This window comes from Carettochelys insculpta, chromosome 1 (assembly GCF_033958435.1).
Source record: "Carettochelys insculpta isolate YL-2023 chromosome 1, ASM3395843v1, whole genome shotgun sequence".
Classification (NCBI taxonomy): domain Eukaryota; kingdom Metazoa; phylum Chordata; order Testudines; family Carettochelyidae; genus Carettochelys; species Carettochelys insculpta.
In genome coordinates, this window is record NC_134137.1 from 285,380,363 (window position 1) to 285,408,180 (window position 27,818).

At 47.9% G+C, this 27,818-nt stretch overlaps 1 protein-coding gene across 1 annotated transcript in view; it reads left to right on the forward strand.

The window, feature by feature from the left end:
- GUCY2C (guanylate cyclase 2C) overlaps nucleotides 1–27,818 on the forward strand; it is a 95,001-nt gene that overhangs the window by 38,382 nt on the left and 28,801 nt on the right. Inside the window, exons 9-18 of the mRNA XM_074983932.1 lie at nucleotides 2,791–2,876; nucleotides 4,023–4,134; nucleotides 10,053–10,134; nucleotides 13,671–13,776; nucleotides 14,305–14,367; nucleotides 14,964–15,035; nucleotides 17,975–18,079; nucleotides 18,707–18,793; nucleotides 23,468–23,600; nucleotides 27,591–27,728. Of these exons, the coding sequence (XP_074840033.1) occupies nucleotides 2,791–2,876; nucleotides 4,023–4,134; nucleotides 10,053–10,134; nucleotides 13,671–13,776; nucleotides 14,305–14,367; nucleotides 14,964–15,035; nucleotides 17,975–18,079; nucleotides 18,707–18,793; nucleotides 23,468–23,600; nucleotides 27,591–27,728 (984 nt within the window). The remainder of the gene's footprint in view (nucleotides 1–2,790; nucleotides 2,877–4,022; nucleotides 4,135–10,052; nucleotides 10,135–13,670; nucleotides 13,777–14,304; nucleotides 14,368–14,963; nucleotides 15,036–17,974; nucleotides 18,080–18,706; nucleotides 18,794–23,467; nucleotides 23,601–27,590; nucleotides 27,729–27,818) is intronic.

The following is a 27,818-nucleotide window of genomic DNA, read 5'->3' on the forward strand; positions in this document are numbered from 1 at the left end:
GCACCATACTTTACCCCTGGCTAATAGCCATTTATGGACCTAACTTGCAAAAATTTATTGAGCTCTTTTAAAACCCTAATAGAGTCCTGGCCTTCACAGCCTCCTCCGGCAAGGAGTTCCAAAGGTTGACTGTGCACTGTGTGAAGAAAAATTTCCTTTTATTAGTTTTGAACCTACTACCCATCAATTTCATTTGGTGTCCCCTAGTTCTTGTATTATGGGAAAAGGTAAATAATTTTTCTATATTCACTTTCTCCACACCATTCATGATTTTATACACCTCTATCATATCTCCCCTCAATCGCCTCTTTTCCAGACTGAAAAGTCCCAGTCTCTCTAGCCTCTCCCCATATGGGACCCGTTCCAAACCCCTAATCATTTTAGTTGCCCTTTTCTGAACCTTTTCTAATGCCAATATATCTTTTTTGAGGTGAGGAGACCACATCTGCCCTCAGTACTCTAGATGTGGGCATACCATAGTTTTATATAGGGGAAGTATGATATCTTTTGTCTTATTATCTATCCCTTTTTTAATAATTCCTAACATCCTATTTGCTTTAATAACTGCCGCTGCACACTGCGTGGATGTCTTCAGAGAACTATCCACTATAACTCCAAGATCCCTTTCCTGATCTGTCGTAGCTAAATTTGACCCCATCATGTTGTACGTGTAATTTGGGTTATTTTTTCCAATGTGCATTACCTTACACTTACTCACATTAAATTTCATTTGCCATTTTGCTGCCCAGTCACTCAGTTTGCTGAGATCTTTTTGTAGTTCTTCACAATCCCTTTTGGTTTTGACTGTCCTGAATAAGTTGGTGTCATCTGCAAACTTTGCCACCTCAGTGCTTACCTCATTTTCTAGATCATTGATGAACAAGTTGAACAGGATCGGTCCCAGGACTTGACCCCTGGGGAACACCACTAGTTACCCCCTTCCATTGTGAAAATTTACCATTTATTCCAACCCTTTGTTTTCTGTCTTTTAACCAATTCCCGATCCATGAAAGGATCTTTCCTCCTATCCCATGACCGCCTAATTTATATAAAAGCCTTTGGTGTGGGACCGGGCTCTGCAGGGACTCCTGAACAGCAATAGTGCAGATAGTCCGGCATGGAGCACGCTGGCTCACGCTTTCCTCCGTTGCTTCCGAGGGCTCCGATACGACCGGCAGCTCCTTTATTTGCCTTTGAGAGGCCATCTGCAAGACCTCTCAGAGCTGCCAGCCTTCTACCAGGACCTCCTACACACCTGGCGGCTGCTCGCAGTCTCCAGGTCCTTAGGGGCCACCGTGGGGGAAGACCTCCTCGCAGAGCCCCTGCTACACAACCCCTACCTCCGTGTGCAGGCGGCAGAGTCCCCCGCGGTGTGCCGGAGGCTGGTCCTCGGTGGAATCACCAGGGTCGGAGACCTCCTGGACTACGACTGGGGAGACTGGATGGAGGCTCCAGCGCTCGCCCAGTGCATGGGGCTCTCCACCCTTCGCTCTCCCTGGCGCGTACTCGAGGAGGTGAAGGCTGCCTTGCCACCCGCTGCTCATGTCTACCTACGCCGGGTCCTGCGAGAGGGTGCACCCCATCCCCCTCTTACTTCTGGCCCTCCGGACCTCTCTGTGGGCCCCTGGCTCCACAAGCCTTCCCGCCCCCCTCCCCTGCATCATCCCAGCCAGCTGCACGCCTTGCAGCCGGTCCCCTTCTGTACCGCGCCCCAACGTCATCTGTACACGCTCGTGCTTCACACGCTCCACTTCCCCACCCTCACATCCCACCCAGACCACAAGTGGCGGGACCTTCTACCACCTTCGGAGGGTGGGGAGCCCCGGTGGGCCAGCCTTTATTCTACCCTGGTCCCGTGGCCCGCTGGGGACATCAGCTGGAGAATTCTTCATGGGGCGGTGAGCATGCGTGTGTACCTGGCGCGGTTCACCCCACTCCCGGACACTTGCTTCTTTTGTGGCACGAGGGAGACCCTGGCGCACATTTACATGGAGTGTGTCAGGTTGCAGCCCCTCTTTTGGCTCCTCCAGAACCTCTTGCCGAGTTTCTGGCTGCACTTCTGCCCTCACCTTCTTATCCTTGCACACCCTGTCCGTGGCTCCACCAAGTCGCGGGACCTCCTCGTCAGCCTCCTCCTGGCTATGGCCAAGGTAGCCATCTATAACACTCGGGAGAGGAGGCTGGCCGGGGGGAGGCCTGCGACTGTGGGGCCTATTTCCGCTCCTCTCTCCGCTCACTAATCTGGGCACAGTTCCTTTGGGCAGTGTCCACTGGCTCTCTTGACACCTTCGAGGAACAGTGGGTGCTGTCCGGGGTTCTCTGCTCGGTGTCCCCTTCTGGTTCCCTCGTTTTAAACCTTTGACCTCCACTCCCGTCCCTGTTTTTTTCTTTAGTTGTCCCCCTCATTTTGTTGGGGCCATGACTTTTTTTTAATGGGTCTCCTCTCCCTCTAAGAGGGGCCTTTTAGTCGTGGGTGGGCTGCGCCTGCCCACTCCATGGATCCCCCGCAATAGGACCCAGTGTACTGTCCTTCTAGAAGGCTCCGGAAGTTTCCAGGTAAGGGTCTACCACTGGGTTTACCACACGTAGTATGGAAATAAGGGAGAAGCCAAGGCTGAATAAGGTGATGTGGGTTCTAAGAAGGGTATTCTAGTGTAGATGTGGAAGGTGGACAGGAAGAAAAGCCCTAATATCAGAAGTCTCTTAATTTACACCTTCCTTCCTATCACATGCTAATGTGTCTTGGGGAAGTGCCAGGCTCCTTCATTGAACTGTTCCTTGTGTCCACAGGTGCACTGGGTCCAGTAGTGCTGGATGAATTTGGAGATCTTGATGTCAATTTTTCCCTACTGTATACATCAGTAGATACCAGTCAAGTATGTAATTCCATGAAGGTGTTCTGTGATGATATGTGAGAGGGAAACCAGAGACCTTGGGTTAGAGTGTGACTATGACAAGAGAGCTACCAAGAGCTGAAATGGAGGTGTCCGAGAGCTGTCAGTGTAGTAAGGGTGTCAAGGGTAACATTCCTCTCAAGTCCCCACCCGGAGTCCACTTCAGGTCCTTGTTTCATCTTTCTCACGCTGCTGGCAGCTACCCAAGGGGTTCTTGAAACAAGCAAATGAATGAAGAGAACACCACCAAGTCCTGTGGCACCTTATAGACTAACAGATATTTTGGAGCATAAGCTTTCGTGGGCAAAGACCCGCTTCATCAGAAAGCTTATGCTCCAAAATATCTGTTAATCTATAAGGTGCTACAGGACTTCTTGTTGTTCTCAAAGATACAGACTAACATGGCTACCTCTCTGATAAATGAATGAAGATTTCTCTCCTCTTTCTTCCCTTCTGGGAGAGGGAAATTAAACTGAAACTATTGGAAATTAAAAAAATAAGAGAGACCTGGAACTCAGACAGTATTCCTGGGTCATCTTTTTGGGCTTAGTCTAGATGTGGGCTGGGTCTATCTCCAGCCCCTCCTTATGGGGTATGTTGTTTTGTGGCTGCAGCTTTGGCAAAAGTGAAACTTGTTCCTGTCTCTTTCAGTGAGCGTGTCTTGTCTTTCAAAGCTAGGGCATCCTTTGTCCTTTTTCCTGCCCCTTCCTGTGACTGATGTTCCCTTTTAAGCTTCCCCCCCCTCCAGGCAGAACAGACCTTGCAGGCCCACCTTGTTGCAGCTGAATAGGCTCTGGGGATCTTGTTTGTCTCCTCTTTGCTAGCGTGAGGCTACACCTCTTCACAGCAACACGAGACAAGTGGGGAAAGAAGTCACTCGCATGCCTGACTAGACTGATGCAGTCAAAAGCACCTGAGACTTTGTAAGACTGCTGAGAAGGACAGAGTAGTAGCACAATCAGAATATGAAAAACATGTACATGAACCAGGCTGGAGGGGACACATCACTGCAATAGAGGGCATGCATCTTTTTTGCTGAGTTATGTAGTGCATTATCGGCTGATGAGGCAAAGGAAAGGAATTGATTAGGAAAACTCTAGTAAAGTTCATTTCTATACTCTCTCACAGTTCAAGATCCTCCTGCAATATGACACTCACCAGAATAAGACAAATTCAGTTATTTCCAGTCCATCTTTCACATGGAAGAATGGAAAGCTGCCTAGTGACATTCCACAAACCGGTAAGATACCTCCTGAAACTGGTTCCTGGTGGAGGGAGCTTTTGCATGGTTAAGATAACATTTACTGTGCAATGAAGCCACCAAACTTTAACTTTGACTGTCAGTTAGGAGCTGAGACTATAACAGTAGCCTGACTAAACCTGTCAGTTTTTATGTACCCACTGTAACTTCAAATGAGATTTCTGTTCATAAACTGTTAGGACCCTTGGGGTTCTCTGTTTGGCATAGTTGATCTGTGTTGTACATGATGGTGGCTGGATGGATCACGCTGGACAATAAGGCTACGTCTACACGTGCAGCCAACATCGAAATAGTCTATTTCGATGAATAACGTCTACACGTCCTCCAGGGCCGGCAACGTCGATGTTCAACTTCGACGTTGCTTAGCCCAACATCGAAATAGGCGCAGCGAGGGAACGTCTACACGTCAAAGTAGCACACATCGAAATAGGGATGCCAGGCACAGCTGCAGACAGGGTCAACGGGCGGACTAGCGCTTCCGGGGCAACAGCTAGCCGCTCCCTTAAAGGGCCCCTCCCACATACACTCAGCCTGCACAGCATGCGGTCTGAGGAGCCATATAGGCACACAGACCCCGAGCGCTGCAGTCATGGACCCCCAGCAGCAGCAGCAGCAGCAGCAGCAGCAGCTAGAGGTCCACCCAGCCCTCCCGGCAGGAGCAGGGCTTGCCCTGGCTCATGCCATGTTGGGGGCAGCTGAGCACCTTCTTGCCCCAGGGGAGGAGATGCCCCCAGGGCAGCGGGGCTCAACCCCTACCCCTGCAGCACCCCGCTCCACCCCCCGCCTCACACGCCGGCGGCTGTGGAGCTACCCCACCAGCACCGACTGGTGGGAGCGGCTGGTGCTTGGGGAGTGGGACGACGACCACTGGCTCCGGAACTTCAGGATGACCCGCCAGACATTCCTGGAGCTCTGCCAGTGGCTCACCCCTGCATTCAGGCACCGGGACACTGCTATGCGGCGTGCCCTCCCTGTGGAGAAATGGGTCGGCATCGCTGTCTGGAAGCTGGCCACTCCGGACAGCTACCGATCCGTGGGGCAGCAGTTTGGTGTCGGAAAGGCCACCGTTGGGGCTGTCTTCATGGAGGTAAGAGAACCCACAGGGGGAGGCCAGGCCAGGGCAGGGGGGCCAGAGCAGGGCAGGGTAGGGCAGGGCAGGGCAGGGGGGCCAGGGCAGGGCAGGGGGGCCAGAGCAGGCCAGGGCAGAGCAGGGCAGGGCAGGCCAGGGCAGAGCAGGGCAGGGCAGGGTAGGGCAGGGGGGCCAGGGCAGGCCAGGGCAGGGGGGCCAGAGCAGGGCAGGGCAGAGCAGGGCAGAGCAGGGCAGGGCAGAGCAGAGCAGGGCAGGGCAGGGCAGGGCAGGGCAGGGCAGGGCAGGGGGGCCAGAGCAGGGCAGGGCAGGGCAGGGGGGCCAGGGCAGGGGGGCCAGAGCAGGGCAGGGCAGGGCAGGGCAGGGCAGGGGGGCCAGGGCAGGGCAGGGCAGAGCAGGGCAGGCCAGGGCAGGGCAGGCCAGGGTAGGGCAGGGCAGGGCAGGGGGGCCAGGGCAGGGCAGGGCAGGGCCACGCATACCCTGCTCACCCCTCATTGGGGCTGTCCCATGTGCTTTCTCTGCAGGTCGTGCGTGCCATCAACTCCATGCTCCTGCACAGGCTCGTGAGGCTGGGGGACCCACAGGCCACTGTCGCCGCCTTTGCCACCCTGGGCTTCCCCAACTGCTTTGGGGCTTTGGATGGGACTCACATCCCCATCCGCGCCCCGGACCACAGTGGAAGCCGATACCTCAATCGGAAGGGCTACCATTCAGTCGTCCTGCAGGCCTTGGTGGACAGCTGGGGACGGTTCCAGGACATTTACGTGGGCTGGCCTGGCAGCACCCGCGACGCCCGGGTTTTCCGCAACTCGGGCCTGTGCCGCCGGCTGGAGGCGGGGACCTACATCCCCCAGCGGGAGATCCCTCTGGGGGACACCACCATGCCCTTCTGCATCCTCGCGGATGCGGCCTACCCCCTCCGGCCGTGGCTCATGCGCCCCTACACGGGCCACCTCTCCGCCAGCCAGGAGCGCTTCAACGAGCGCCTGAACCGTGCGCGCCAGGTGGTGAAGCGCTCATTTGGCCACCTCAAGGGACGCTGGCGATGTCTCCTGACCCGCCTGGATGCCAGCCCCAACAACATCCCCCAGATTGTGGGTGCCTGCTGCGCCCTGCACAACCTCGTGGAGAGCAAGGGGGAGAGCTTTCTTCAGGGCTGGGCCGCCGAGGCCGGCAGGGCACACGTGCAGCCACCTGCTGCCCCCAGTCGGCAGGTGGACCCAGAGGGGACCCGGGTCCGGGAGGCCCTGCGGGCCCACTTCGAGCAACAGGCTGCGGGGTGAACTCTGCCCAGGCCCCCTACTGCCCGCCCCTTCCTCCCCCACACTCCTGCCCCAACGCCCACACCATGGAGCACCCCACCGCCCCCCCCCACTTGTCCAGGAGAAATGACAGCACGAACTTGTGGGTGAACGTAAATGTTTTTTTTGTCTTAACGATTTTTTTTTTTTTTGTAAATCAATAAATATGTGAAACAGAAACCAAAAAGGAGGGACAAACGTTCAACAAAAGCAAGATGTGCACAAATAAAACAATATACAACAACAAAGCAGAGAACTGTGCGCCATCAACAAAAAAGAAAAGCAGGGAGGAGAACGGAGAGAAATATTTACAGGGGGGGACGGGGCAAACAGGGGCAGTAACATAAAGCAGTCCCCAAAGTCTGTCCAACAAGGGGGGGGGCCACGTCCTGGGCCCCTTGCCCCTACAGCCCAGCACTGGGCGTGCCCGGATGGGAGCTCCGCCGGGCCTGCAGTCTGGTCCGCGGCTGGGTGGGAGCGGGCTCCACCGGAAGGTAGCGGCGCCGGCGAGTCTCGGGTGGCTCCAGGGGTCCCTCGGCGCGGTGGCCCTCGCGGGGAGGTGGTGGGGCGACAGCGGACGGCCCGGCGACGGCTGGAGCGGCTGGTGGTGGGGCTGTAGGAGCGGGCATGGCGGGCGGTGGCTCGGCCGGCGCAGCATGGGGGGCCAGGTAGTCAACCAGCCGGTTGATGGTCTCCATATAGGCCCCTCATGCCTCCCTGCGCCAGGCCAGCGCCTGCTCCTGCAGCCAGAGGTGCTGCTCCGACACCTCCAGCTGCCGGCGGAGGATGGCCAGCAGCTGGGGGTCCGTGGCCGCCGCCGGTAGCAGGCGCGGGGTCCTCCGTCTGGCCCTCCGCGGGGCCGGTCGTTCCTCGGCCGAGGGGCTGCCCTGGAGCGAGGGTCCTGGAGGGCTCTCCGGGACAACCGAGGCCTCGCCGGCGCTCTCTTCCGGTCCTTCGGATGGTGCAGGTGCAGGTGCAGGACACAGGAGAGGAGGGGGGAAAGAAGAATGGAGACAGGCGTTAGTGTGGGCCCCGAGCTGTGGCCTTTGTCCCCCCCTGCCCTGTGCTGCAGGTTCCCCATCCCCGTCCCCGGGAGATGCTGCTGTGATGGATGGGGTTCAGGGGTCCCCCTGCCCTGCACCCCGTCCCCTGGTGGGAGCGACTCTCACTTCACCCCGCAGGGTCTGAGAGCAGGAGAGCTTTCTTAGGCCACAGATGGCCAGTTTCTGGCAGGAGTGACAGCACCAGCTGTCGGAAGAGACAATCCTTCCAACCCGTCGTGGGGAGAAGACCCCAAGGGGGGCCCCTCTGGGATGCAGCTTTCCCCCTCCTCTGGCTGGCTGCCTACCAGCTCTCCCTTCCCCTAGCCTCTACCTGTGGCCCCCGCCCTCGCCCCCCAAGTCCAAGCCAGCTCGGCTCCTCCCTCCTGTTTGCTCAGGGCAGAGGTGTCACCTGCCAGCTGTAGCGCCAGGATCCTCCTTTGGCCCTGGGAGCTCCTCGGCTCTGGTGGCTCATATGTAGCCTGAGTCTCCCTTTGGCACTCCCCCCACTCCATCACATGCTGCTGCTGCGGGGTGTCCCACCCCCTCCGCCTGGGGGCCCCTCGAGGTTCCGCTCCCCCCTGGCCCGGGGATGGGGCATGGCACTGTCATGCAGGGTGGCGGGGGGCAGGGGCTGATGGCTGCAGTGCTGTGAGGGCCATGGCCCTAGTGTCCTTGGGGCCATGGCCATGTGAGTGTGTGGTGGGCCCTGGACACATCTCTGTTCCCCCCGCCCCTCAAGCCCCGGGGTGTCCACCAGAGAGGGGTACCTACCTGTGGGTCTGCTCCCACGGTCCGGAGATCCCCGGGGGTCGGAGGCCCTGCTGCTGCTCCGGGATGGCAGGAGGAGGATCTGCAGGCTGGATTCTGCAGAGGAGGAGCCCCCCTCCTCCTCCTCCTCCTCCTCCTCCTGCCGCGATGTCCCGGGGATGGCCTCCGGGGGGGGGCCCCCGGGGTGCGGGGCTTGCCTCCGGGGCGGAGTCCGGCTGCAGGGCCTGCTCGGGCTCGTCAGCCGAGGTGTCAAGGGTGGCTGGAGGGGAGGAGGTGTGCCGGGAGCCCAGGATGTCCCTGAGCTCCCTGTAAAAGGGGCAAGTGACGGGGGCGGCCCCAGATCGGCTGGCCGCATACCAGGCCCGGGCATAACCCTGCCGCAGCTCCTTGACCTTACTGCGGACGTGGTCAGGAGTGCGGGCAGGGTGACCCCGGGCAGCCAGGCCATCGGCCAGCTGAGCGAACGCATCTGCGTTCCGCCTCTTGCTCCCCATTACCTGGAGCACCTCCTCCTCGCTCCAGAGCCCCAGCAGGTCCCGCATCTCGGCCTCCGTCCAAGAGGGGCCCCGCTGCCGCTTCCCACACTGCGTGGCCCTCTGGCTGCCCTGGCTGCTCTGGCTGCCCTTGGGGGGGGTCCCCTGGGGGCGCTGGGGGGGCTGCTGGGCAGCCATGGCCGGTGTCAGGGGCTGAAGGCTGTGCAGGCTCGCCGCGGGTGCAGGCAGGAGCCTGCACGTTGCCTCAGCCTCCTGCAGTCAGGGCGGGGGAGGGGACCTTTAAGGGGCCGCTCCACGCGGCCACCAGTGAGCTGAGGGGCTGGAGAGAGCGTCTCTCAACCCCCCAGCTGATGGCCGCCATGGAGGACCCGGCAATTTCGACGTTGCGGGACGCGGATCGTCTACACTGTCCCTACTTCGACGTTGAACGTCGAAGTAGGGCGCTATTCCTATCTCCTCATGAGGTTAGCAACTTTGACGTCTCGCCGCCTAACGTTGAAGTTAACTTCGAAATAGCGCCCGACGCGTGTAGACGTGACGGGCGCTATTTCAAAGTTGGTGCCGCTACTTCGAAGTAGCGTGCACGTGTAGACGCAGCCTAAAAGTTACTGAAGTTCAACGGTATAGTGATGGACCAAAGAGGCAGAGTTAATGTTGTATTGTAAGTGTCTCCCTAACTTTGCATTTCCTACGTTGGTAAGGGTTGTGCAGTGTTTGCCCAGGCAGTAATGCTTCCATCATCCTGGAAGCTGAACAGGTTTTTTTATGTTTTGCTAACATTTCGATTTTTGGATGCAAACTTTCATGTTGTGGGTGTGCATGATGAGCTAGGGTAGTATGAATTCACGTTCCTTAGTATGCTATACTGTCATTAGCCACAAGAGGGTAGCAGACCCTCATGAAGAAAACTCATGCTCTTCTACATTTCCAGTCACATTATTAAAATTAGTTTGGAATCATGAAGGTTTGTATCAGTGAGAAACATGTTTCGGGGTTTGGCAGGAAGATACCTCATGACTCCTCATGCATAGAGACTTGACTGATTTATTTATTCGGTGATCTATTATCCTGCCTTCCTGCGTGGAGGCCAGCCTAACACTGATCTCAACAGGCTTTGCACCAGGCCCTAACTATATATTTTGTAATACGCTGTGTTCAGTGTTCTCTGTAAGACTGAATATTGTCCCATTTCTCTCCTTCGCAGGCCCACATGTCCTGACTATCGCTGTCTTTACACTCACGGGGACTGTGGTGTTGGTTCTGATCATCGCTCTGCTGGTGTTGAGGTACCCATTGTCATCTTTCTTCTCTCTTCCCTTTTCTGCTTCTTGCCCTGGGTTTTTTGATATCTCCTTCAAAATCCATATAAATATGTCCCACCCAACAGCAAGGCTCTCACTGGCTTCTCACTCTGTGTGTGTCACTCTGTGTAGACAACATGGATGGCACCTACAGTTCAGCCCTGTCTGCTTTGAAAAATGATCCAGTTGCTCAGGTGATAGACATGACACATAGTCAGGCTGAGTCCACCCACTAGATATTTTTGTGAGGACGAGGCCAATCTTAAGACTTTTTTCTCCCTCATTGGTCACACTTACTCTTTTCTATTACTCTACTATGTTTCTTTACCCTTTTGGTGACTTAACAATTCATTCTGGAAGGATGACTCAATCTTGTGTCAGTGCACAAATAAAAACACCAGAAAGTTTTGGTGCTATAGTCTTTAGAGCCATTTTATCTTTTACTATGTCCCCAGACTCCTCCTGCCTCATGTTAGGTAGTTCACACATTTTTTCTATGGCTAAAATTTTCTGTCTAGATTGTGGTATAACTTCCATAAAGGTGGAAACAATCAGATAATAGAAACTGAAATCCAGTCTAGGATCTTTTCAGAGAAAAATTTCAACCCATTTCCAGTGAATCCCTATATGTCTCTTGTATTCACAGGACTGTTGTTTTTGGCAGTTTCAATGATTTATATTTTACCTGGACTTTTAGTAGCTTGGGTGGCTTCTTTTGCAAAGATCAAAGGAATTCAGAGACAAGAAAATTGGATTCTATGAAAAACTGATTGGTGGCACACTTTACCATTGTCATTTGGCCTGATATGTTTTTCTTGCAAGCTAACTTGTTCTCCTTGCTAATTAACATGTTCCATGAGGTAAAAATCCAAGTTGATGTAGTAAATCCATGCTTAGAGGCCCAGCTGTACCCAAGAAACAGAAGAACTCATTGGCTATATCTACTCTATCCCAAAACTTTGAAATGGCCAGCAGATAGGAATAAGGGGATTTCAAAGTTGCTGGGATCCTTTTGAAAAGGACCCCCATCTGGACGAGCCACGTGGCAGCAAGCCGCAGCAATTTCGAAGTGCCGCTGTTGCCAGCATTCTAATGAGGCACTGAATATGTATTTCAGTCCTTCATTAGTAAACTTCGAAATGGTCATTTGCATGGCCATTTCAAAGTTTTGGGATAGTGTAGACGTAGCCTATGTGTTTATTTGTTGAAGAACTAGCAGATATTTGACAAAAGATTATTTCTAGACATGTTGCACTGCTACCAAAGGTGCTGTTAACCCTCCTGACTCTATTCCAGTGAGTTCTGGTTAGCATGTTATACCACAAACATCACTGTGCTCTCTGAGGCCATGTCTGCACACCAGCCTTTTTTCGAAATAAGGCATTCCAGAATAGCCATGCCAGAATAGCTTCTTTTGAAATAACACAGCTACACATAAGAACGTATTTGAATATAGCATCCAGCTATTTCAAAATAGCATCTTCGGACACATAATGCCTGTTTCAAAATAATGCAATCGAGCACCAGTATGGCTTATTTCAAAATAGCACTATTCTGTGTCTTTACGGTGCCTATTTCAAAATAGCTATTTGGAAATAGATGTTATTCCTCCTGCAGTGAGGTTCACAAAATTTGAAATAACGTGCCTATTATTTAGAATTTATTTTGTTATAGTGTTTGCTTAATATAGATGCTCACAAAGTTTTTTGAAATAACAACTATTATCTCGAAATAACTTTGCTGTGTGACTGTAGCCTGAGAACTGCCAAAGAAAAATAAATTCCTTGGGATTCCTCAGAATCAGTTCTTGCTATTTTTCCAAAGAATTACTTTTTGTACATAGAAATGTTACCAAGCTTCATAATCATAGCTAATTCACATGATGCAGTGAATCACTTCATAATTCTGAAGGAAGGAAAGACACCTGACAATGCCCTTCCCTTTTGTCAGCCAAGAAACAACTGATTAATAACTGTCTATGCGTGATACCAGTTTTGCTTTTCCTATCAATATAGCCAAGCTCCACAAGCAGCATACCCAAACAGAGGTCTTCTGTCCCTAGTTTTGACTGTGGTGTAATTTCCTGCCCTAGTTTTATCTTATCTCTGGACAGATAATAACAATAATCCTAAGGATCCACTAGGGAAGAAAATGAACAAAAGCACCAGTTGTTTCTTGACATATCATCCAGCGTGTGGTGTTCCTTAACTATCCCACACTTTTCCATGTAGTTCTGGCTTCCAAGTAAACAAATCAATATAAACTCTTCAAAAACCGCAAAACCAGTATTAGACATTGGAAATGTCATTCCAGTCCAGTGAGTGGCTATGTACTAACAAATAACGGGATTAGTCAGTTTACTTATTGACAGTTTATGAATTTTCTAGTTAAGATTACAAAATGGGAATTTTTCACAATTTAATGTTTTCCTTATCTTCCTGAAATTTCAGCCTTAAGGTATCTCTCTGTTTTTGAATGCTGTTAGAGCTTCATACGGGGAATTCAGGAGAGACACAAAGATCCATATAACTAGAGCTCCAAGAACTCAACTTCCTAGCACTTTTAGTGTTCCTATTGGCAAATTATGATACTACAATGCAACTCAATATTCTGTACTAAAATGAGGGGGGGAAAAGCATTTACAGCTAAAATGAACATTTCCCCGCTTTCCCCTTAGCAATGGCAGTTAAAATAAGTTAGAAATACAGAATATTTATGTCTGTCAGAATCTTCGCATCTTCAGTGTTCGACAGCATCCTCCAGCACCCAATTGTTGTTCAGGATATTCCAGTATTCCACTAACTAGTCATGTTTTTATACAGGATTAACTTGCATAGGAGAGTGAAAATTCCAATGATTCATTTTCCTATTTTACAGTTTTCTTACAATTCTTCTCTTGAGGGAGGACAGAAAAGATGGGGGATCCCATGCCCCAGTTCCAAGGATTCTTCCCCCATATAATAATCACATAATCAGGGAATCTGCCAGAGGCAAAGTCCCTCCAAAAAAGTCCTTCTGCTGCCTCTATCTTGGCTTCTTGCTTTTCCTGGATAGCACAACTAATTTCTGCAAGAGCCTTGCTGTCAGTGGCTCATTGAATCCATGTTTGCCTCTGAGATTGCCCTCCAAAGATGTTCAATACTACAGAACAGTAAATAGTAGGATACCACAGACTCATTCTGCAGTGTCTTACTTGTGTGTGAATGTGAAAAATTAGGCAACAACTTGCCAGCAATTCTTCTCCTGCATTGACCTCTTCAGATTTACAGAGCTGAAATCTCAGAGAGCCACAGCTTCTCTATGGTCAAAAAAGGAGTATGGGATGGAGAGGGCATTTCTTCCTTCCAGGCCTCAAAGCTGGGAGCTGTAGGAGCAGACTCTAATGGAATGCATGAAGAGAGTACAGGAATGGGTGCTTGGGATTCTGTCTACTGCTCCAAGATTCCCCGCCACTTTCAGAAGTATGGATTCCAGTCGCTTGATAGGATGATCGTAATTAAATGGGTTCATTTATTTCATAGGAAATACAGGAGGGATATTGCACTTCGGCAGAAGAAATGGTCTCACATACCACCTGACAAGATTCTGCCTCTGGAAACCAATGAGACAAACCATGTCAGTCTGAAGGTAGGCAGAACAAGGTACCCCTGCGGAAGAAGGGTTGTGGTGTTGGTGGGGAGTTCAGAGTCTCTCCATTATGGAGGTTCCATGTTAGATAAACAGTTACTACTGCTTGGGCTCTGACAGTGGTGGAAGTATCTGGTAAAAGTGGTTCACTGTTGTTTCACTTTCTGTGCACTGCGCAGAAGAGAAATTAGATAACCCCCAGTAACTTCCCCACTTAACATAGCAAGTAAAAGCTTTTTGTATGACTGAAACAGGCATAACATTTCTTTTCAGGATGAGGTTTGTCCTAGCTCTGTCTGTAAAACACGGCAAGACAGGCCAATAGTATTGATCATAGGAAAAGACCATGATGACGTATGGGCGCTGTGTGTATGGTGGCTGCTTGTGCTGAGAGAGAGACACTCTTAAGAGAGAGACACTCATGAAGACAGTAACATAATTTTGCATTATTTTTCTCTCTGCATTTTGTTGCCTGCCAGGGTGGGATATGTCATAATTGCTGGGTAATGAAGTGCATTTGTTCCCCAGATTGATGAAGACAAGAGGCGTGACACAGTCCAGAGACTGCGTCAAGCCAAATATGACAAGAAGGTAAAATTACCACAGCATTTCTGCTCCCCTTCCCTTCCTTTGATAGAGGGTTCTGTGAAAGGCAGTCGATTCTCTTTAAAGATAAGGAAGCAATGCCACCCACCTCCCTGTCTCATCTAACCTTGCTAACCTGGTGAGTTTATGGAAGGGGAGAGGTATTCATCTTCCTTTGAGGCCCTCTTGCATTAACATCTGCAAAAGGCAGAGTACTGGACTTGTTGAATCACTAGCCTGATCCTGGAAGGCAGGGGGCAGGATTTGAACCTCACAGACCACTGGTCTGATGTGATGTGGCATGAAATAAATTAGTGGACTAGATGGGCAAAGGAGGACTCTTGTGTGAAGTTTCCTGAATTTCAGTTGAACTTTTTGCCTGAGTGAGGTCACCCATGTGAGTGAAGGGTTTGAAAGATCAGCCCGTTAGTCTGTTCCAGAACAACAGAACCTATCAACTTGGTAAATTTTGTGAACAATAATACGAGTCCATTACTTAACAGAGGATAAGGATGTACTCAAATACCAGAAGTAGTTTAGGGGATCATGGATTGTTGTACTACTGATATGGTTTCTTTATAGTTGTTTTTTTTTCTTTCTAGGTGGTGATCCTGAAAGATCTCAAACACAATGATGGGAATTTCACAGAAAAACAAAAGATAGAACTGAACAAGGTAATTGTTTCATGTAGCAGATAGAAACAACAGAGTGAGTGAAACTAATTAGTGAACTTACTTGCCCAAATTCATGAGTGTGCATCCATCCCACAGGCTACTGAAGCCTGAGGGTCCCTTTGTGTATGTTATGGGGAATCTTATGAACAGTTCTGATTCTGGACTATAAGCCACTGAAATTGAAGATGACTGAGATCCCTTATGATCATGGTAGAACATTTTAATCCACATTTTTATGATTCGTGCTAGAAAATAATGCTGCTTCTTTCTTCACTTCATACCCATCATTTAATAGTAGAGTGTTTTAATCAAATCTCCTATTATTAAAAGCTACATTCAGCTCTAATGCATACAAATACATCTCCATTAATGTCCCCAGACTTATGCTCTACATTAGGGGTTAATTTGGCTTTAATACCTCATAATTTTTTACAAAGTATGCTAAGTACATGCTTACATTAGGGACATATACATTTAAAATATTATAAATAATTTAACTGAATCTGCAATAGCCTAAGTAAATGAACGAAGTACATACTATCATGCATGATCCTCATATTTGTATTAGTTGTTCATTTACTAACTAATGAGTAACATTCAGTCATTTATAATGGGTATCCATGTCCAGAATGTGAAGATGTGATGTTCTACTGCAGAAACAATAATGGAGTTTGGAAGACAGTAAAGTCACTCCCCATCAATGTTTCCTCTAATCTTTTCCAACCTTGTGTGCATTTTTTTCCATGCATGTGCATGTAACCCTTCTGCCGGAAGTAGTTGGCAGCAACCAGGGCTGCGTTCAACATCTAAGGGTTCCTCTTCATCCATCTCACACAGAACCGGCTCAAGCCCCCACCCAGTAGCCTGGGAAATTCATACATCCCTGGGTGCCTCAGAGAGGCAATGCTTCCCCACTCACAAGCACAGAGTCTGAATGTAGAAAAGAACTTTTAATAAAAGAGGCAGAAAGGTCAATTAGCATAAGCTTGGGAAAATACCACACCCAGGCTACGTCTACACGTGCACCCAACTTCGAAATAGCTTATTTCGATGTTGAGACATCGAAATAGTCTATTTCGATGAATAACGTCTACACGTCCTCCAGGGCTGGCAACGTCGATGTTCAACTTCGACGTTGCTCAGCCCAACATCGAAATAGGCACAGCGAGGGAACGTCTACACGCCAAAGTAGCACACATCGAAATAAGGGAGCCAGGCACAGCTGCAGACAGGGTCACGGGGCAGACTCAACAGCAAGTCGCTCCCTTAAAGGGCCCCTCCCAGACACACTTTCATTAAACAGTGCAAGATACACAGAGCCAACAACTAGTTGCAGACCCTGTATATGCAGCACGGACCCCCAGCTGCAGCAGCAGCAGCCAGAAGCCCTGGGCTAAGGGCTGCTGCCCACGGTGACCACAGAGCCCCGCAAGGGCTGGAGAGAGAGTATCTCTCAACCCCCCAGCTGATGGCCGCCATGGAGGACCCCGCTATTTCGATGTTGCGGGACGCGGATCGTCTACACGTCCCTACTTCGATGTTGAACGTCGAAGTAGGGCGCTATTCCCATCCCCTCATGGGGTTAGCGACTTCGACGTCTCGCCGCCTAACGTCGATTTCAACTTCGAAATAGCGCCCAACACGTGTAGACGTGACGGGCGCTATTTCGAAGTTACTGCCGCTACTTCGAAGTAGCGTGCACGTGTAGACGCAGCCCCAGAGTTCATAACCAATCCTCAAGTAACTGTCCCAGCTCAAATGGCTTGAGCAATGTCCTTGGCCTCTCAGGCTCACCAGTCCAATACTGTAAACAACCAATCCACACAACCAACTTTCTCCGTACCCCCACTTCAAATGCCCCACTTACAACTCAGTCCAGTCCGTGCAGGCCCTGACACCTCATGCTGATGCATTCTCTCATGGAACCTGAGGCAATGCCACCTTTGTGCTGGTCCGGCGTTCCACTTGCTCCTTGCCAGCTGCCACACTGGCCATCCGCCAGTCACACCGTCTGCCCGCTGCTGCTCCTACTGGCCGGCCGCTGGTCACGCTGTCTGTCTGCCACTGCTCCTACCAGCCATCCACTGGTTGCGCCATCCATCCATCTGCTGCTGCTCCTACCGGCTGGCCGCCAGTCACACTGTCTGCTGTGGGTTTGGCCTGAGGCAAACCCTGTGATTTCAGCTCTTAGCGGCCTTAGCTGCCACACTGTGATTTCAGCTCACAGCATCTACCAAAGTAGAGTCTCATACAAGATACAAACACTAGTATCCAGCTCTATCTTTTAACAGGTGGGGAGGGCTAGTCAAACCAGGCTTATAGCTATACGGCCAAGGCTTAGGCAGTGCCAAGGCACTCAGCTAGCTGGTTCAACCCATATCCCTCCCCTTCTGCTTTACAATGCTTTAAACCAGGGGAGCCCTGTGTAATCCATGTCTTATGCAGTTATGATGACTGCCTTGTCCCCCACAATGACTTGGAGCATTGGTGAGATTTCACAATTCTTATACTAAGTGCAAATGATCTTTGGGAGACACATTCCTCCCAGCCTTCAGCAGTATTGAGTTCCTGCTGGCACATTCCTTACATGCAGAATAAATTTTTATGTGCACCAAGGTATGTGCAAGAGTGTACCATCAATAAAAAAAAAAACCCTAGCAGCCAGTGCTCTACTGATCAGCAGGGCAACATTTGAATCTCCCCTCAGTGTATGCACAAGCACACAGCTTACAGGGAACACTGCTCCCCTCCCTCGTTTCCCTAGACCAGATGGCTCTGGAATGAAAACTACCTTTCAGCAATCATTCACTTCAGGTCTCCAAACATGCACACAAAGAATCCGCACATTGTTGAGAACCCCTTCACATCATCAGACTTAGTTTTGGTTCTCACACTCATAACTGATTTTATTTTTAATGGATAAATTATTTTTGCTTTAGCTTCTACAGATTGACTATTACAACCTGACCAAGTTCTATGGCACAGTGAAGATGGACACGATGATCTTTGGTGTGATTGAATACTGTGAGAGAGGATCATTGCGGGTAAATAACTGTGCAAGCCCCCCTTACCAGTTTAGAAAACAAAATGCTAACCCACTAGATGGCAAGATCTTAGGGCAGAAGAAGGGAAAGAAGCAGAAAGGAAGTCAATAATGTTACTTAAATACTTATATGAAGTAATATCACTAACTTCTCTTCTGCTCCTCTACCGTCTCCTGCTTCTAAGTCATTCCTCAGTGAGAGAAATAACTGACATTGCACCTGAGGCAATGGAAAGACTCACTGACTTCAGTGGGTTTTGGATCACTCTCATAATTAAAGAGTGTGGTGACAGATGAGTCAAAATGTCTTGCTACGTTTTGCACAGTGTCATGTAGGCAAACATATTAACAGTGGCTCTTTTTTGCCACTGGAAACCACAATGGCTAAATGTTAAGTTCTCATCTTTTCATAGTTCCTGGGTAGGACAAATATATTCCACTCACTAGCCTCCAAGTAATTCAGTGTCTGTCATAATTTTATGTACTTAAGTAAAACAGAGGGGTACCCCTTTTTAGTGACTGGCCAAAAGGCTGCGTGATTTCAAAGCTTTGTTAACATTACACAGAGATGCTTTCCCTGGCTGTTTCCTTGCTGTGGCTTAGCCCCTTTGTCACCTTGTCTTCTCAGGATGTCTTAAATGATAAAATCTCCTACCCAGATGGCACCTTCATGGACTGGGAATTTAAAATCTCTGTCATGTATGACATTGCCAAGGTAAGTGGATCGAAGGCACCAACACATTTATGAACCTGTCCATATGCTATAAAGCTTACATAGTGGATAGCAAAAGGTGACAGGGCCTAACATGATATAATCTTTAGATTACCAAGAAAAAAGGGCGTGGGCTAGTGGCTAAAGAAAGGCTATAGGCACTGGAGTCCTAGTATCTATTCCTAGCTGTGAAGCTGATTTGTGGTGTTGGGCAAGCTGCTTATGTTTGTTCAGAATGATAGAATCACACCATCTTGTATCAAAAACAACAGAATAGGGCTTGTTTTTAAATGAGCAGTGTAACAAATGTTTTAAAATACGGGAAACGCACTGCAAGTGAAACCATTTCAGGAAGTAAGGGAATGATTCTCCTATGTCTGTTTCAATGTAATAATGAAAATCTCACTCTTTATTAAAATCCCCATAATCCAAATTGTCATAGTTGATTGCTCCTCTTAATAACGACAGTAAACTCTTTCATATATGGTAGCCATGGGACTGGGAGGCTGACGGATATTTAAATATGCCAGATAACGAAGTTAATCTCCCAAACCCCCCAAGCGCCAGCTCCTGCTCAACTGCTGCTCAGTTACCTTGTTGGTGGGGATGGCAGGGAGGAGCTGGCAGTGCTTGGGCATGTCTGGGCCACATGGGGAGCTGTTGCTGTCAGTGGGCACTGGGTGGGGAGCTGCTTTGGGGGCAGCTGCTGCATGGCTGCTCACAGAGGCCCTGCCAGCAGCGGGCACTGCTCAGAGAGCCACTGCCAGAGTCAGCTGCCACACGGTGGGCACTGGGAAGGGAGCTGCTCTGTGGGAGGCTACCGCATTGCTCTGCGGGCCATGGCCTCTCTGAGAACCACTCTGCGTGGCAAGCACTAAGCTGGAGAGTGGAGAAGCCAGAGGCCACCAGAGTAAGAAGAGGATGGCTGGGGCTGGACAGAATGCCAGTTAACTGACAGCAACGAAGGGTCCTGTGGCACCTTATAGACTAACAGAAAAGTTTTGAGCATGAGCTTTCGTGAGCACAGACTCACTTCATCAGATGCTGGTCTTGAAAATCTGCAGGGCCAGGTATAAATAAGCCAGAGCAAGGGTGGGGATAACAAGGTTAGTTCACCCTTGCTCTGGCTTATTTATACCTGGCCCTGCAGATTTCCAAGACCAGCATCTGATGAAGTGAGTCTGTGCTCACGAAAGCTCATGCTCAAAACTTTTCTGTTAGTCTGTAAGGTGCCACAGGACCCTTCGTTGCTGTTACAGATCCAGACTAACACGGCTACCCCTCTGATAGTTAATTGACAGTTGGGGTTGATCCAATACCGGATAAACAAACATTTACAGTATTTCACATTCAGTTACCCTTCAGCACTAAGAGTTCTTTTAAATAACAACTGTGGACATGTTCCTCTCCTGGAATCTCACAAACAAGTTTTCTTAACCACTGGAAGTTAATCTTCACAGGCACTGACCAAGGCTGAGGCTGCTGAGAGTATCAGGTCTGGTGAGATCATAGATTGAGACAGAGGGAGAATACCAACTCCAGTGAAGTCACTAGCAAACTTCTAGCTGACTTCAATGGGGCCAGGATTTCACAGACAGGCTGCCAAGCACTGTACTGTTTGTAAACAGGAAATAGGCCCAAGAGAAAAGGGGTATGAAGTCCTTGCTATGGAATATCTCCTGATGTTATTTGAACGAGTTTGAAGTCTGTCAGCGATCAGTGGGTTTCTGGTACAGTGTGGTACCGATCAGGCCATCCTTGATTTGTACTGTTGTGTCCAAAATCAAATCAAGGATGGCCTGATTGGTACCACACTGTACTGGAAACCCAGTGATCGCTATACTTGCCTACATGCTTCTAGCTTCCATCCTGCACACATAACTAGATCCATTGTTTACAGTCAAGCCCTTAGGTACAATCGCATTTGCTCTGATCCTACTGACAGAGACCAAAAACTAAAAGATCTTTACCAAATATTCATAAACCTGAATTACCCACCAGGAGAAATAAAAAAACAAATCAACAGGGCCAGATGAATACTCAGAGACCAGCTACTCCAAGATAGGCCCAAAAAAGCCAAGAACAGAACGCCACTGGTCATCACCTACAGCCCCCAACTCAAACCACTGCAACTAATTATTAAAGACCTACAACCTAGCCTTAATCAGGATGCCACACTCCAGAAGGCCCTAGGTGACAGGCCTGTTCTCTCCTACAGACAACCTTCCAACCTTCCAGCCTCATGAGGATTCTCGCCAATGACCACAGTCTATAGTGCAGGAACATCAGTCCTGGAACTTTCCCTTGAAACAAAGTCTGCTGGCAGCTTTGTCCACATATCTTTTCTGGAGATACCATCACAGGACCTAACCAGGTTATTTACAGAATCACGGGCACATTCTCATGTTGCTCAGCTAACATCATATATGACATCATGTGCCAACAATGCCCACATGCTCTGTATGTTGGACAGGCTTGTAACTTCCTTAGACAAAGAGTTAATGGGCACAAAACAGATATGAAAACACTCCTGATCCACAAACCTGTTAGCCAGCATTTTAATGGAGTGGGCCATTCTGTTAGCGACTTAAGAGTTTGCGTCTTACTGAAGAAGAACTTTCACAACACTCTTGAAAGAGAGACTGCCAAACTCTCTTTTATATTCAAAGTCGGCACATTAACACATGGTTTGAACCGGGATGGGAATTTTCTGAGTCACTATAGGGGCTCGTCTGCATACTTGGCTTAATCTAATTCATTACTTCCCCCCCACCCTTCTGCCCCTCTATTCTCCGATTTGCTCACCTTGATCATTTTTTTTTCTGATTTGTCCACCTTAATTACTGGTTTTGGTTCTCTATGCCTTAAATATTGAGTCTGTTCTGGTATGGGTATGGTCTGAAGAAGTGGGTCTGACCCACGAAAGCTCACCTAATAAATTATTTCACTAGTCTTTAAAGTGCTACTTGGCTGGTTTTTTGTTTTGATTATTATGTAGTTGCCACAAGTTCCAACATGAAATATGTAGGCATAGGGTAACCAGTTCCAACCACTGCTCTTCCTGTCTCAACTGTGTCAAAACACTTTCTGACTCTTCCCCTGCTATACGCAAAGCACAAGTCTCTCTCATGAACAAGCAGCATATTACACTCTGTAATTATGGTTGATCAACTTGTATAATCCACATTTATTATTATTATCTCTTGTCCCTGAGGATGACATTTGCATCTCTGTTTAAACAAAGTAATGGTGCCAAATTTGGAGGGGAACTTAAACTGGCTTCAAATTATACACCTTTTTGTAACCTCAGCATACAGATTGCAGTTTACATGTCTAAGGGTCAGAAAAGAGTGGTACAGGGAATAAAAAATACTAATAGGAGACTGTAAATAGGTGTAAATTGTGCACCATCTACTTAAACTTACACCTACTATTGGCTGTTTCTCCAGCTATACCACTCTTACCAGCTCCTTTACATAAAATATAAGCCATCTTTGACTGCCCTATACTAAGTGGGCAGTTACACAAATTCAGAAGTGGTGAGTAAAGGGATTAATTACGTGTGTGTGTGTGTGTGTGCGTGAGAGAGAGAGAGAGAGAGAGAGAGAGAGTCATTCAGAAAGCCTGAGTCTAAAAGCATCTGAATTAGCATGATCTGCCACCTCTGAAGTTAGTGCACAGATTGCCGGTATTATGTATTTATATAGAGTCATAATTTGTAGGGACCACTATGATCGTGTCAGGTGGCCTCCTGCACTATATAAGCCATAGGATGTCATCTGGTAATCTCTGCCTTGATCCTTAAGATGCCCTCTGCTCAGAGAATCTGATCTGTTCAAGTGCTGATTATGGTTCCCACTCGTAGATTGATATCTTCAGAAACAATACAATCCTAATACTTATATCAGTGAATGGGGATTTTTCGTTCAGCTAAAATAATCATTCTTTACAGAATAAAAAAATTGGAACAATTCCCCAGCTACATTTTTAGGGTTGTGAAATACTTATACAAAACTGCAACCTTTACTAAAAACACCATAGAGGCAACAGAGAGGTGACCATACTAGTCTATAATTCAACAAAACAAAGCAGCAGAAATGTAGCACTTTAAAAACTATCAAAATGATTTATTCAGTGATCGGCTTTCATGGGACAGACCCACTGCACTCATTTCCAATACAGACTGTACTTACAGATGTCAGTCTGTATGGGAAATGAGATTGATCTGATGAAGTGGGTCTGTCCCACGAAAGCTCATCCCTGAATAAACAATGAAAGCAGTTGTTGCAAAGTCAGTGAACTTCACTGGAAGGAAATAAATTTCCCAAACTCAGTGGTTCCAGTACCGTCAAGAAGAACATCACAGTATGACACAATGTCATCTGGAAAGGACAGTTTGGCTAAGGCACTGGCTTGGGACTCTAGAGACTCAGTTTTATTTCTGAGAACTGCCATAGCCATCTAAATTGTCTTTGGAAAATCCCTTTTGGTAAAATGATTCCCATGGGTGTTGTGAGCATAAAATTCTTCAATTGGTGTGACATGCTCAATATTCTGTGGAGGAGGGTCATGTAAGTACCTGGATAGATTTTATGATGAACTATCAAATTCTTACTAATTCTGGTATAATCAAATCACATACATCTTCTCTCTGTCTCTTTCTCTTGTCAATCACAGGGAATGTCCTACCTGCACTCAAGCAAAACTGAAGTCCATGGCCGCCTCAAGTCCACAAACTGTGTAGTGGACAGTCGTATGGTGGTGAAGATCACAGATTTTGGATGCAATTCCATTCTTCCTCCAAGGAGAGGTATGAGAAAAAGAATCACAATCCCCAGCATTTTTCATTTCCTTCCCAGCCAGAAAATAAGATTGTGAGACTATTAGGCTTTACTTCAGTATGTGGCAAAACAGTTGTAAGTGAAAGCAATATGTTTGTTTCTGTGAAAAAGTACTCTTACAGGTTTGTGCAGCACTTACTCACTATATTGTGGAAAGTTAGATTCCCTTACTCCACTGAGACTTTTTAATGTTTACTCTGTAGAAAGTTACATCATATCTTGTGATCTAACAGTCATTAGATGTACTGAGTAGAGAGAAATTAATGCATGACACACAGTACAACTTTATTTTGCATAGCAACTTGCCTGTAAACTGAAAAGATTTTACTGAGTTAAATAAGAGTCACAGAGAAAAAGGAAGCAAGTGGTTAAAAGAAGAGAGAAAAGAAATATGTATTTTCAACTGATATTAGAAAAGCACAGGGAATTTGTGAGAGGGCAAGACAGGAAGATTGTTCAGATAGTAGGAACTGCAGGCAAAAGCATTTATTTTATAGCATGTGGCAGGGTGGCTCAAGCTAAAGTGTCTGCCTATGGTGGACTGTAGCACACCTGGTTCAGCTGCCTCAGTTTCCTCTGGTTCAGTAATAAAAGAAACAGTCTATCTCAATGTCCAATTCAAAGGCCTTCTTCTGGGCATAAAGTATTAATGTACAGAGTCAGTAATCTGCATAAGCCTAATGGTAAAACCATTTTCTCAAAATCCCAACATACAGCAGGTATAAACAGAACAATTTTTCATGTGCTCTTCAGTGATGTGATTTCCAGGTCACCTACCCAATCAACATGCTTTCATGGTTCCTTTGCCCTTTTTAGGGTCTCACTCTCCAGGCCATGTGCTGGAGAGTTATCAGAGTTGCTTTTCTCCCACAGCTCTGGTACCAGTGTTCTACTTCCTAGGCCGCCTTACCTGTGAGACCTTATCTGCTTAAGAAACATCCTTCTAGATTCAACTCTCTTGTTTCTAGATTCAGCTTCTTGCAGCCCTCCACTCAGGCCTGGAAAGAGAGGACTCCCCATGGTGTTCCAAATCCCCAGGCATCCTTGCTTGTGAGTCTTACCCCTGCTCCTGGGATCCACACTCCAGCACCAGCCCTCTTCTTTATTCTCAGCTTTTCCTGAGCAAGCTGATTCTTCATCTTTGTTCTGGGGCTGTTGCATGAGCTTTCCTGCAACTTGGCAGGACTTTCTAGCTCTGGCCAGAGCTCACTAACAGCTTCAACGTCTGGTCTTCCCTTGGTACCAGCTCCTGGCAACATCTCCCCGCTCCTTCTCTGCCCTCCTCCTTCCCATAACCTCCCATCTCCTGTATCTCTTTCCCAGTAACCGTTGCCATGTCTCCTCTACTCCACTCTGTCTCCAGCAACTCTTCTCTGCTGCTCCTATCTGTTTCTTCATCTCACATTTCTTTTCCAGGCAGCTCTCATCTGCCCTTTTGCTCTTTCCCTGGAGCCTACCTGCTCCTTCTGAAACCCCATATTCAGGTAGCTAATCAGTTACAGTGCACTGGATCCTGCTCCCTCTCAAAGGGGACAGTGATGAGTTTGTGTGACAAGTCAGAAAAGAGGCTAGGTGATATTATTGACCACAAAACATCACCATGATATTATTGATCTGAAAACATACCTCATTGGAGTGTCTGCATGAAATATCACAGTATTTTCTGATATACTGTGATGGCATTAACTTGTCGTTCTATGCTTTTTAAATAATTCTCTAAAGAGATCCTTAATAACTGGTATTCTTTTGGTAGAATTTCAGTAAATTATAGCTTTCATTGTTTATTTCTGCACACTTCTTTCTATTTCTGCTAATCGTCATAGAATATTTCTCTGCAAATAAATTTTCCTCTGTTCTCCCCATCTATCTTCTCCTCCCACTTGATCTTTGAGTGAAGATATAATCCTGAAATTGTGACACTGGACTCATTTGCTGGTTGCAAGCAAGAATATCATACACATGTAATTGTATCATCTCTGTGATAAGTGGACAAAAGAGAACCTGGGGCTGGAATGGCAAGAGAAACTTCTTAGATTCAAACACAAACATTTGCAGTAATAGAAGTAGAAATATAGTAAATTATTGGGTAGGAAACTGCACTGAATTTAAACGCTACACTTGTCTGCTTAGGTTTTTCTCTTCGTTGGATTTCATATTTATATTCATTTTATTGATATTGGCAACAAAATAAGGGTGTGGAACAGCTTTCAAATGCAGAAAAACTAACAAGTCTGGGACTTTTCAGCTTGGAAAAGAGACATCTAAGGGGGAATGTGATGGAGTTCTTTAAAATTGCGACTGGTATGGAGAAAGTAAATAAGGAAGTGTTGTTTACTTCTCATAACACAAGAACTAGTGATCACCAAATTAAATTAATAGACTGCACGTTTAAAACAGAGGGAAGCACCTTTTCCCTCAATCCATAGTGAACCTGTGGAACTCATTGTCAGAGCATGTTATGAAGGCCAAGGCTATAACAAGGTTAAAAAGAGAACTAGATAAATTCATGGAGGAAAGGTCCATCAATTGACAGGATGGGCAGGTATGGTGTCCCTAGCCTCTGGGCAACAGGGGATCGATCACATGATGAGTACAGATTCTTTTTATTCCCCGTGGGGCACCTACTGTTGGTCACTGTCAGAAGACAGGATACTGGGCTAACTGGACACTGGGCCTGACTCAGTACAGCTGTTCTTATATTCTTTATATTAGCAACAGGTTTCTCTTCTGTTTCCAGTAGCTCAAGGAGACAAGTTTTTATATACAGAGTGAGAATTACTAGGTGTTAGACTTCATCCCTTGGAATAAAGTTACTTCATCACACCAGGGAAGTGTTTGCATTGCGACTGCTGTGTTGCAGCTAGAACAGGTTGAATCTCTGTCGTCTGGCACTCTCTCATCCGGCAACAATCCGACATGATTTTAGTTAGCCAGAAGACCACTTATCATGGGTGTGGCTGACCTTTCTGTGAGCTCATAAAGTTTGTTTACAACCACCTGTCCTGGCTCTCAGTGTTCTGTGCTTTTATTCAGCTGTAATTTACTCCTAAATATCTTCTAAGAGCACAATATCAGAGGGGTAACCATGTTAGCCTGTATCTGCAAAAACAACAAGAAGTCCTCTGGCACCTTACAGATGAGCAGATATATTGGAGCATAAGCTTTTGTGGGCAAAGACCCACTTTGCCAGATACATTGGTGTGGAAATTCCAGGGGAAATTGCCATGTGGAATTTCCACTTCAGTGCATTTGACTAAGTGAGTCTTTGCCCACGAAAGCTTATGTTCCAATATCTCTGTTAGTCTGTAAAGTGCCACAGGACTTCTTGTTGTTTCTAAGAGCCCAGTAAGCAGTGGAAGTAATGCTGCTAGACAATATTGACCGCCCACAGTCTAGCAAATTCTCTCACTTGGCACTGGTCAGGTCCCGAGGGTGCCAGACTAGAGAGGTCCAACATGCTTCACATTATGATACAGTATCAACGTATTACGATAGGGTGCCAGAACAGAATGACACTGCAATGTCTAGATGACATGGTGACTGATGTATAAGAAACACACTCATGTTATGACACAATGATGTTAGCTTCAAATACATTTGGGAATTAGTCACAGGTTCTGGAATATAAGTCCAGGAAGGACCTTATGACCATCCACTCTGACTGTGTGCACAACCAGGCCATAGAACCTCATCCAGTAATTCCTGTGTTTAGCCTAACAACTTTTGATTTAAACTGAGTGTATCTGTTAGTCAGTTATCCTAAGTGTATTGACGTAGGCCCTTCCACGCAACACCTGACCAAGTATCTAAGCAGTATCAGGCTTTAGTGCAGATGGGGGGTAATGATAGCAAAAAGAGAAAATTAAAACTACAGAAAGGGAATAAGGTTCTGAAGAAGCTCATGCAAATCCGTTTCATGTCCCACTCTGGCTCTGTCTGTACCCCTTCTGCCTGCTCAGATCTGTGGACAGCTCCTGAACACCTTCGTCATGCTGATGTGTCTCAGAAAGGTGATGTATACAGCTATGGAATCATTGCACAGGAGATCGTCCTGCGCAGGGAGACCTTCTACACTAACTTCTGTCGGGACCATAAAGGTAAGGATCTAAGAAAACCCATGTCTGTCTTATACTGCATCTGCCTGCTTGGATGCTGTGGCTGTGGCAGCCACATTTTCCACATTTTTT